General features: G+C 46.7%; 1 protein-coding gene across 1 annotated transcript in view; it reads right to left on the bottom strand.

Moving 5' to 3' along the window:
* The window catches only part of LOC110490233 (forkhead box P2), a 114529-nt gene that overhangs the window by 23663 nt on the left and 78366 nt on the right, over nucleotides 1-12500 (bottom strand). Inside the window, 4 exon segments of the mRNA XM_036944523.2 lie at nucleotides 6293-6397; nucleotides 8352-8607; nucleotides 9529-9715; nucleotides 11947-12036. Of these exon segments, the coding sequence (XP_036800418.2) occupies nucleotides 6293-6397; nucleotides 8352-8607; nucleotides 9529-9715; nucleotides 11947-12036 (638 nt within the window).

The raw sequence follows: 12500 nt of genomic DNA, 5'->3' as shown, positions 1-12500 counted from the left end.
ATATAAATGGATTAAAATGCAAAAATGTGATAATTAATTAAATAACGTATTATCATAAATGATTATTATCACGTTGTTGTTGTTATCATCATCATCGTCATCATTCTGAAATGATATATAATACTGGTGCATGTTGTTCTGATATAAAACAATGAAATCATCTCCAATATGACTCCAGTAGCATATCTTCCATGACAATACCCCCTCTGTGGTGTGAGGATAAGAGTCAGTGACTACCCAGAACACTAGTCATAGAGGATATCAGATGCTGCTCTGGCACAATGGGTTTGTCTCCCAAAGTGTACATTTACTCAGTGGCAGACTTATTAAATGTATCTCCTTCATTAGAATAAAAAAAAAAAACGCAAACAGCCATAACAGTTGATGACGGTTTGTCCTGATTGGACTTAGCCCGCAGGTCACAAAAGAACTTCGCCATTAAAATAGACCTTTATTCCTGCACCACGCCACAAAGGCGAAAAAGGTTTTTTTGAAAGTGTTGTGATGTTGGGTAATGAGCCTCTATCTGAATTATCATTGGTGAGAAGACATGGTTATGAAATGCCTGAGCTGCCACATTCTTTCCTGTAATTATAGGTTAGCTTGCGGACCCTTCAATGAGCATTTACAGCACTGCCTCCAGTGCATTAGTGGCAGCTTAAATCTCTTTCTCTGACACACACACACACACACACACACACACACACACACACACACACACACACACACACACACACACACACACACACACACACACACACACACACACACACACACACACACACACACACACACACACACACACACCATATGTAATAGGATGTATATTTATAGTGTTAAGATTCCGTCATCTCCTTTTTTATCCTCTCCTCTCCCCCCACCAGGTACGGCAATATATACTTTCATCTAGTCTTTTCCTATTTATTGTTTATCAGCAAAATGCTAAACAATACAAACGTAGTCACCAGCCTCCCTTAGTATGCCAATCAAAGCACGGAACGGGACATTTGTAATCACAATAGCCCAGTACCTTTCAATTACGGCCGGGCACATTTAAAACCATTCCAATTTCATTCCTGTTTAATGCTTTTGTAACCATTTCAGGTCTAAATGAGATAGCATTAAAAAGAGGGGGAGAGGATGGACTGGTGGGTTTCTCCAGCCCGTACCTAATTGCTGTTTCAGAATGCGCTTTGCAAAGGGGCATTTCATTAATCATTTAATCACGTCCCTCGCAGGAAGAGGGAACTAATGCTGCAAATACCCTTGTCATTTCAATGCTCATAATGCTATCTTATGCACTTGATGTATGGCGTGTGTTATGAATTACAGCTACTTCAAAAGCACCTAGCGGGCTGGCCCGCTATCCCTGAAGATTCTTAATCCCCCCCACAAAAAACATCTTTATTAAGTTTCCCTGTCATCGACAGACAAGCAGCCTGTGTTTTTTTCTCTCCTGTTGGAGGGGGGGGGGGGGGGGCTGCAGAAGGCCTCTTGATGTTCCTCCGACCATTTTTTCAAATGATCCCTTTTTTGTCTTCCTCTTCTTCTTCTGCTGGCCAGTTGGCAAGGCGATTACAAACAGATAGAAATAGAGAGAGAGAGGGTGTAAGAGAGTGAGAGTGACATAGAGAGACATAGAAAGAGAGGTGGTGTGAGAGGGAGAGAGATTGACAGCGAGAGAGATGCAGAAAGAGTGAGTGAGAGAGAGAGAGAGAGAGAGAGAAAGCGAGAGAGAGACAGGTTATCCGTCATAGTCACCAGAATATCCCCTAATGAGCCGGGCCCAGTCAGACTCAGAGCAGTACAAACAGAGAGGTGAGTGGGAGGGAAGAGAGGCCGGACGCCTTCACAAAGACAGCTCTGAACAAACATTTCTGGGGCCACCCCGTAATTTATGGGTCACTTTACAGGCATATTGATTTTTGTTTTGAGAGGGGAATAACCAATGTGATGGGTCCAATAGCACAGGAAGGCAGAGAAACAGAGAGAGAGCTGGGGAGATTGACAGATGTAGGGATTCAGGGACAGAGAGGCCACACTAACACAGTGGTGTGTTGTGTATAGCAGGATTTTCTAGACAAAAACAAAGCCTCACCGCCCATTATGACAAATATATACACTATATACTGAAGTTATACACTGAGAGTTCTAAGAGTCTGCTAATATACCTTCAAGCACATATACAGTATGGTGTGCCTAATTGTCCATGTGTCCTATCCCAGCTTCGTCGACCCAGACCCTTCATGCTAGCTAGGCTGGGGCCTCTCTCCACCCTGACTGTCTAGCATGGCGCAGAGTAACACAAACACACATTGCAGACCCACACCAGACCAGACAGCAGCATATGCATAACTAATGTAATGCCCTCAGTTTTAAAGGTCTTGTCACACCCAGCCAGACGTCTGGCAGAGTAGCGCTAAGGGGGCCTATTCGGGGGCTTCTTACTGCCTTGTGGGTTTAATTAAGCAACGGTTAGAGACACTCGCAGTCAGGTTAACGTTTTTTTTCTCTCTCTCTCTCTCTCTCTCTCTCTCTCTCTCTCTCTCTCTCTCTCTCTCCACTTGCCATTTCTCTCTCTGATGCTATTGCCTGCTGGGTAAGGGGGAAGAGGGGGACATGGTGTCGGAGTGTAGAGAGGGGAAGAGTTAAGTGAGGAGGCAGATAAATTGTCTGTGTAGACGGTGAGGTGCATCGATTTAGGGAGACCCTGGTCTGAGGGTTTGGCGGTCGGGGCATGCTGGAGGTTTGGAGGGTGGGTATGAATATCTATGGGCTGACGGGCTGAAGGATGTTTAATTGGAGACGATAATCAAACGGTAACTAACTCCTCTCAGATGGATGAGAGAGTGTGTGTGTGTGTGTGTGTGTGTGTGTGTGTGTGTGTGTGTGTGTGTGTGTGTGTGTGTGAGATCACAGATGGGAGAGTAAATCAATACAGAACAAGGGAACAGAGCAGGAAGCATTATATAATAATACTAAACAGAATGGGTGAGTAAAATGTACGCGATGTGAATGAATAAAATATTTCTGCATTGATTGCAATGTACAGTACCGTACTATGCCCACAAAATGTCACATAACACTAATCTAAAAGAACAAACCTGGGTGTGTAATGAGTTATTCTCATTCCTGTCAAACTTCTGTGAAAATATATACGCCACAAAACTATTTGGAAGCACATACACTTACATGCACCGACATGCACGCACAGGCCCACACACACCCCCCCCCCCCACCCGACACCCCCTCGAACACTCCCACGCTAATATTACATTTGAACTACAGAGCTAACACAACGTGCCAGTCAACCTCTAGGCTAGCTCTCCAGGTGAACACACATAAAAGAGACACTGAAGAGCTATTAAATGCTGATCTTGACAAGTTTCCTACCCGCAACACAACAAAAGATGACTAAACCCGCCCGCCACATTAGCCTTTGTTTCCTACCTCCAGCAACCAACCATCAGGTTACCTAGGTTTCCCCCCTTCCTCGCGTTCTCGTCTTAAAGAGCCATTTGATTCTGACACCTATTTTATGTCAACCATTTTAAAGTGTGTTTGTACCTGGCTGTTGCCGAGGAGATGAGTGGCATCTCCGAAAACATTCAAAAGGCTCTCCCTGACACCGACGACACCTCCTCCAAGGCAAGGCAGACGAGCAGCCATCTTTGTTCTGCCAGGAACACGTTGTCTTTTGTTGCTGTCTGTTTTCATGTGCCGGTTCCAGTACATGAACCTCTTGACTCCTCGCAGGCTGGATGCAACGACGCGGAGTCTCACCCAGAATCTTTAAGGTTGTTTTGTAAAGACATTCGTTTGAAGCATGGTCCCTTTCCACACTACACCAGCTGTCAGAGAATTACCTGCAGCGCCTCTTCCCAGTCTACTAGTGTAAAGTACATGCCTATCTGTGCAATCCTTTCTTCTACACTGCTCTTAAAGAACATACACAGTCACATGTTTCGTAACCTACTGTGTACCTATGCCCTAGCCTAAATGAGAAACTAAGCTATAAAGACGCCCAAACAGTAAACATACTTAGCCGTGTTTACATGGGAGCCCGTGGTACAGTCGCGGGTGGATTCAGTAAGGCAAAGTGAACTGAGTGTACGGCGATGGGCCACTAATCCGCTATAGCCACGCAGTCTCCCACACAGCCAAAATCTTTCTCAAGCCGCAAGGGCAAACTTCTCCTCTGCACCAGGGCCTCCAGCAGAATAGATACTGTAACCTTATAGTACTTGAAAATAAAGGAGAGCCGCACACTCTAGGAGCACAGATGCAAAAAAAATGAAATATCCAACGTTTCGACAGCCAAGCGGTCTTCATCGGGGTATAATCACAAACACTGCGGGATGACTCGTTTGTATTGTGTCAAAAGACACACAGGTGTCTGTAATTATGGCCAAGAGTGGCCTATCATTGGTTAATTCTCAAATATTAAAATGGCATGCAAAGAACAGCATACAAAAAAAAAAATGGATAGCATACGATCATAGATCAATTTTAGACGACACAAGCTTACAAACAATTACAATGGCAAAGTCACAATAACCGCAAGAATGGCTTCAGATCAAAGTCTACGTTGAGACCGAGGGGAGCAAGGGTCTTTAAGTTAAAGATCCAGGCAGCCTCTCATTTTAACAATAAACTATCAAGATCACCCCCTTTCCTGGGGAGGGTGACATGTTCGGTGCCAAAGTCAAAACCGTACATAGTACTGCCTATATACTGCCCCCCCCCCCCCCCCCCCCCCCCCCCGAGCAAACCTCTGCCATTGACATCCACCATGCCGCTCCATGCAGTACATCTTCCCCAGGGGATAAGCACACATAACAGCCATAGAAAATAAATTGTGATAGAAATACACCTAGAGAGAATCAATACAAAGGAGCGTCTATTGTCGGTGTGTCCATTGAATGGAGGCATTGATATAATGCACAATAAATGTCTTGTCTGTCTGACTCGTGGGGTCTGTAGAGGTGTGTATATTAAGCCAGTCTGGCTTTCAGTCATTTCTCTTTACACAGACACACATTAGCCCTAGTGTACATGCTAGTGCTACAGACGGCTGTGTAATTCACCAAGCTACCGCCGTTGGTTTTGCCTGACCTAAATCCTACAACTCTGGTTTGGCCCTGGTGTGTTTCCATATCATCCCAGAACCACGGTGATGGAGTCACAGCACTGTAAGGTAAAGGAAGAATCCGCCTCCCCAAAATAGTTACAATATCCCAATTTCAAAAGAGTTTTGTGTGGAATTTACATGGACATTTACACCAGTGGAAACGCTCGACGAGATCATTATTTCTCAGTTAATTACAAATCTAATTAGAATATTCCAATGAGCGCTTTGGCCCTTTTCTGCTCTCTTTTCGAATGGAGAGAGAGAACGAGCCAAGCTTCTCCAGCGAGTGGCAACGTGATAACTTGTGATCTACGGCACGAGCGAACACCTTCCCCCTTTTGATGTCTCCCACGGACATCCCAGGCAACAAAGCAGACCAATTACAAATGAGCTAATGAACTAAATTGTTGAAGGCGCATGAAGAGTTCATTCAGTCCGTCGTCGGCGCCATGACAACACTGAATGCAACCATTGTGGGGGCCCCCGCGCGTCAATACAAGTTGCCATTCGTTTTTTTGACGCTCTTCACACAAGCCTATCAGGCCCTTTCACGGCAACTCGGCGAGCCGAAGAGGAGATGTGGGTGTCGATCGGAGATCATTTACATCGAGAGTTAATGTAGCCAGCAAGCCTGACAGTCTATACAAACTATGCGTCAAAATGTCCCAATTGAGATGCAAGCGTGTTTATCTCTTTGTTGGGCCCCCCTAGATTAAGCTCACAAAGAGCCGCTGTGGTACTGTGGGAAATAACCCAGAGGAGGCCTCTGCGGCTTCATTACTGAGAAACAAAATATGTACAGCAGCTAAGCTCGTCTTAGTTGATGAACGACAACTTTTATACCATGGAACATAAGACGTCGTTTCTGCTGTGGGAAAGAGGCACGAGAGGCGCTTGGGCAGGGCGACATGAAGCTTTATCGGATATCACGGGGGCCGTTGTCTTGGCCCGTGGTTGTTAAACGCAACTGTCATGGAGCTTGTACTTTAAAAAAAAAGTATTAACACAGGAGACTGTAACGTAATGCACAAGTCATGAAGTAATTTCACAGTGTAAACTAAGACATGATGATACATGCGGTCGGTCAGTACAGGAAAGGGGGGTGGGGGGGGGGGTGAGTAAGACACAGCGTAGAGAGTACATTCTCAGAGTAAGACCTACTTCAAAAACTGTCCGAAGTCCTCACAGACGCTCTCGCAGCCGGGCCACTTGCACACCCCGTGACCATAGAGGGAGTGGGAGGCTCCGCTTTCCTCGTGTAATGAGCTGAGGAGAGAAGAAAGGGAGAGAGGGAGAGACATGGGGATAAAATGAGAGGGAGCGAAAAGGAGGGCGCGATGGATGGAGAGAGTGAGATGGGGAGAGAGAGAGAGAGAGAGAGAGAGGGTGGAAGGGGAGGGAGAGAGAAGGGGGAGCAAGAGATGGGGGGTGGATAGAGAGAGAGCGAGAGTGAAAGGGAGAGAGGGAGAAAGAAAGAGGCAGGTAGAGTTAGACAGAGGGAGAAAAAAAAGGATGATTCGGAGGTAGAGAGAAGGAGAGAGAGAAGGGTAGACTGTCGTCAGATTCATCAAAAAAGCCATAATGGCTTGAGGCTGCTGGTGGCTGTCAGGTTACCATCAGCGACAAGCAGGTCAAAGCAGGTCAATTCAGCCCTGTTCTATTGAATAGTTCAACTGCCAAGGCTGCTAGGTGGAGGGAAGGAGCCTAATTAATCCAAGGATGGAAGTTACTGTCTGCATCTGAAATAGCACCCTATTCCCTATAAAGGGCACTACTTTTGACCAGAGCCCATGAGGCTCTTGATGCCCTGGCTAAAGGTAGTGCACTATAAATGGAATAGGGTTTTCCTAATAACAGAAGGGAGAAAAGATGAGGCCTGGCAATATGATTAACATCTGATTATTGATCTAGAGGTTTAGCTATCCCCAATGTTATTGCAAACTTCCAAACAATGTGTGAAAAACCATCCAGCCAACCCATTTACAGAGGGACCAATTTTCTTTTCTTATTTTCCCAACCCCAATTTCTTCATCTTGTAAAGCGATCAGCGGAGGGCTTTCAAGTAAACATGAAAAATCCCGACAGCCATATAATTTTCATCATGAGATGAATGTAATTCATGTTATTTTGAGGACAAGAGGGGGTCCTGCTTGGAAAATGGCACCCGAATAAGTTACGACCCCGAGTAGACAGCACATCCTATTAAAAGTGACGGTTTAACCTTTCGGCTCCACTTGTTTCTGTATTTTGGGGGTTGGAGGGTGTGTGTGTGTGTGTTTGTGTGTCGGTGTGTGTGTGAGCGCTCACAATGGTTTCTACAGACAGGCTTTCCCTCCATCGATCCACTGTGTGTTAGTAAGCATCTCTCCTTGACAATACTCCGCGTTCAATCATTATGAGACGCTTCTCTTATTTTCCCTCCCTCCTCCTCCTCCTGTTTTTGTTTCTCCTCTAGGGGGACGTCTGCCTTCTAAAGACATCTTTTTCAATTCCCCGTTTAGTGGCGGCAGCAGATAGCATCGACTTGAAACCAATTACACAACACATCCAGCTCCACTGTAATCTCCCCACACCGCCACACCACGCCACATTCTTCGTATGGCGCAGGAAAGAGCCTTGAATAATGCATAGAACCAGATAGACAGATACGCGAACGGTGTTTTCTTACAGTCGGAACCACAAACAAAGGCGGCATCGCAAGGGTAAACTTTCTAAACTACCACCGTGGCATCACGTATTCTGTTTACATGACAAGAGGTAAGGCAAGGTGATTTCAAAAGAAAAGCCCCACTAAATACTGTACGAGGCGGTTACCTTCGCTTTCTGCTCGCAAAGCTGTGTATTGCTGCCGGTGTCTTCTTCTCCTTGCTTTTGATATAGGGTAAGCAACTGTGTTCAATAGCATCCTACGCTGTCCCTAGGGAGGCCGAGGCTGGTTTTTGAATATTACCAAGACACTAATAAACTATTGAACAAACAAACAAAACATCACGTTCAACCCGGCAGGAACAAATGTTTTTTTTTATTTTTGTTTCTAAACGGGGACAAATACTCTGATCGGTTGTTTCTATAGATAGATATTGAATGTAATTGTACATTATTGACAGCCATAAAACAACAAACAACTACCAGCCGACAACAAGCTTTTTGTGTCGTCCTAACTTTTGTGTCTACAATGTGTTGTGTAGTGGGTGGCGGACGAGTAGCTCACTTTCCGTACCTCTCCCGTTCCCGTTCCCTCTCTCGCTCCCTCTCCCTTCTGGAATTGAGTGCGGGAGACTGGCCGTTGGCGATGGAGTGGTGGGAGATGGGAGGTGACGCTTTGGAAGGGGTAGAGGAGGTAGTCGAGGAAGAGTTGGTAGTGGTCAGGTCCAGGCCGCCGACGCCGACGCTGTGTTTGATGTCGTTGTCCTCCATGTTGTGGCCGCCGGTTACGTCCTTCCACAACTGTTGGAGATCCGCTGGGCTCAGTCCAGCTGGGAGAGGGGAGAAACAGAGGACTAACACAGTTACAATACAGTTACGCACACACTGCAATGCCTGGAGCTGATTGTCTTGTAGACTACGTCAACACAGAGTCATCACAAACCAACGGAAATAGCTTCCTCCTGTTTACTGCCGTCCTTCATCTCTAACTCAGGATTCGTTTTTTTTATCAAAAGACACACGGCTACACTGAGAGATTAACTGGGATGATCTCTTGTCAGCGGTTCTACTTAATAAGAATGCAGTGTTCCAATGAAATCTACAGGGAACCACGGGCATTGATCCACAATGGCTGCCACTGGATTACAGTCACAGAGAAAGCAGAATTCAGTTAGCACAAATGATATTATCTAGCTAGATAAACAGGCCTTTTGTCCTTTTGTTTCAGCCTCACACCGGTAATTGACCCCCTTCGTTTTGTTTCTTCCTAGTTGTTGTTGTTGTTGTTTTCACCCCCCCCCCCCCCGCCATTTTGGTAAACACGTGTTTACTTCTTGGCAAAGGCGAGAGAAAATGGAAGCGGCTCCTCTTGTCTCTTTTCTTCACTGCTTACTGTGAGGCAGGCAGTAAACAACAACAACAACAACAATGCAGAGAGGGAGGGGTGAGCAGGGAGCGAGGGAATAGAGGGAGAGCGAGAAACGCTCACAGACACAGGAAGAGACAGAGAGACAGGCTGAGCTGAGCGAGAGAGAGAGAAAGAGGTAGTAACAAAAAGGGAAGACAAACCAAGAGAAAGTAAGATAGAAACAAAGAGGGAAATAGAAAGAGAGCTAGAGAGAGTGAGCGGTGTGGGCACCAGCAGTCACATGCAATATAGCCCCCCCCCCCAGCCCCAGAACCCCTGAAGCCCCAGGCTCTCTCGCCTTCCACCCCCTCTCCCCCTTCACTTCCTCCAGCCACCCCCTTACCTGGTGGCATTGTCTGCCCGGGGAGGGCTGCCTGTCCTGGGGCTGGGGGCAGGGAGAGCAGGCCCTGGCGCTGCATGTTGAGCAGGTGCTGCTGCTGCTGGAGCTGTTGCATCTGGAGGAGTTGCTGCCGGAAGACGAGCTGCTGGGTGGCGAGCTGCTGCTGATGCTGCTGCTGCTGCTGCTGTTGCTATAGTGAAGAGGAGGAGGAGCAGGAGGAGGAGGAGGAGTGGAGGAGGAGAGGAGCACAAATTACACAAATTAGCAAGAAAGTGGGCACCCACACTGACGACGAGGATGCTTCCATTGCCGATGCTGCTGCTGCTGCATCCATGATCTTAACTACTGCCTGTCTCTCTTCCTCTTCCCTTTCTCTCTCTTTCCTCGCCTTGCTTTTTGCCTAGTTCCTGTTCTATTCTGTCTCCTCCTCTTGCTGAACGAGGCATAGCTAGGCACACTGGGCTAATAGACTGGCGGACTGCACTCGCCACTCCAGACTGCTATGAGACGAGTCTTCTGTATGATATTAAGCCCTGGGTAATCCCTCCCCCCCCACAGCTGATAGTTAATTGTCTTCCATTTGCTGATGGTCTATTACAGCTTAGGGGGCCGAGGGGAACTCACTAGGAGATTTACAGCTACTGAGCACACCAGCGTTATCCCCCTCCCTCCCCCTCTCCCCCCACCCTCGCAACCTTGTTTACCACGGGACCAGACAGACAGACGATTGCGTAAGCCCGAGCAAAACGACATCAACAACAACAACAACAACAAAAACTGCCAAAGCAACCACAGAAAAACAAGCAGGAGAGGAAGGGAAAAAGCCCCGACTTTTGTGGCTTAATCAAAACCGTACTATTCCACAGACGAAAATACAACTACAATTCTGAACTATAAGCTGGCGTTATTGCAGGTGTCGATCAGACAGCTAACTGTGTATTACCATGGTATAATACGTTTCTATAAGGGTAAACATGCCAAGAACTGAGCCTCATTTCATTACCAGTTTAGTCCTCAGTGGGCTTTGGATGAGATCTCTGGTGGTCTATTAGGAAACATGGAGCTATCATACAACTGGCTCTGTTAGCTCTACATCTCTCTCTGTCTGCCTCTCTTTTTCCTCCACTATTTTTCTACTATCAGATTCCATTGTAACACTCAAGGAAAGGCTTGTTGTTGTAGGAGAATCTTGCCAAGAATTAAAAGACCAAGGTGGCCATCGAGTTGTGGAGAGACACTCCTGAGGATATATGTGGAGGAAGTCACACTTCACAGAGAGACAAGCTGCAGTGGAAGACCCTTCCCTTTCTAGCCTGGGGGGGGGGGGGGGACAGACAAAACTTGTGATGCGCTCACTGGAAAACAGACTGCATAATGGATCAAGTCATGTGGATTGGACCCGCCGTCTCTGGAGAAATAAGGGAGCAATTTCTATTCCATATTTGATGGCGACGGAGGGCTGAAAATTCTATCCACAAATCCAAACAGAAACAAAGCCTCCGGGAGGTCAGCAGCAGCTTCCTGTAGGGTCTGCATAATGGGCTGCTTGAATAGACAGAGAGAGAGAGAGATGGAGGGAGGTAGGAGGGAAGAGAGAGAGCGATGGAGGGAGGTAGAGAGAGAGAGATGGAGGAAGGTACGAGGGAAGACAGAGAGCGGGAGAGAGGTAGAGAGAGAGAGGGAGAGAGGTAGAGAGAGAGGGAGAGAGCGAGAGTGAGAGAGGGAGAGAGAGAGAGAGGGAGAGAGGTAGAGAGAGAGAGATGTGTCTGGGAAAAGGTGTCTGTGATACCTTTTCTTGATCAATTGAACTGCTTCCCAGATGTTTTGTTTAGACGTGGCCCCGGCGCAGCGCGCGGCGTGCTACGATGTTCGGATCCTGTGACAGACTGCGAGCCTCGCCCGATAGACTGGCGGGCTGTCAGTGTGATTTATGAGCGCGTCACACTCTAACTTTTCTGCTGCTCGCCACTAGGCCCAAACCCACAGAAGCAGTTCATTAATCAGCAGACCCTGTGACTCGGTCCTGTCTCTCTCTATCGGCTCAAACTGGGCTTTTTTAGCTATTTAACGTCACGTCCTTCCATTTACATGTTCTAGAAGGAGGGAGAGAACCCCCCCTCTCTCCCCCGGCGGTAGATAACAAGTGCCAGTCCTCAGTCCATCAAACACACACTCAGGCACATACAGTACACATCCAGTAACACTGGGAGAACCACTAGCTGAAATTAGAGAACACTAGCTTTGGTTTAGCTAGCTTGCTCTGTGGAATCCCAGAAACATGGGAAGGTCTCCCCAAAACTACGGCTGCTAACCTGGAAGACTGAACTGAGTGAGACAGCCAGCGGGACATCATCTAGACTTGTTCCCTGCTTGTCTTGCCTCCCACTCACAGGCCATTCCGGGTCTGAAACAGATACCCACCTCTTTTGCTTGCTTTCCAGGGTGCTGCTGTTGTAAAAGCTGTAGGTGTAGCTGCTCCTGTTGTTTCTTATAAAACTCCTGCAGATGTTGCTGGGAGGGGAAGAAAGAGAGATAGATGATTAAAAAAAAAACATTCCAGGTAACCCAGGAGAATGTCCATATTGTCTTCTGGCTATGTAAATAGACATTGGCAAATGCTTCTTTTCTCTTGGTGTCATTGGTACGGCGTGTGACGTTTTGGGCCGTGGAAAGCCTCGATTTACTAAGACAGAGTATATTGACCATATAATAATATATATACATATATAACATATATATAATACTGTAGCAATGTGTTTCTAAGGTTCATGAGGAGTCTGTTTCCATACTAGAGCAGCAGCAAAAAGAGCATTTGCCAAGGTCCTGACACGTTATAATTCATTTTGTATTTTATTTTGGGAAAATGAGGTGCCACAACAACACCGACACATGTTGGTTACGAATAACACACAGTGGAAGTGCCATAAATAATCGTATTCATTTTCTAGCAGGGGACACACATACTGTAGTCTCGC

This window comes from Oncorhynchus mykiss, chromosome 15, assembly GCF_057628025.1.
Source record: "Oncorhynchus mykiss isolate SJ-2025 chromosome 15, ASM5762802v1, whole genome shotgun sequence".
NCBI classification, from domain to species: Eukaryota; Metazoa; Chordata; class Actinopteri; order Salmoniformes; family Salmonidae; genus Oncorhynchus; species Oncorhynchus mykiss.
Note: the sequence above shows the minus strand (reverse complement) of the source record. Positions and strands in the feature narration are given on the sequence as shown.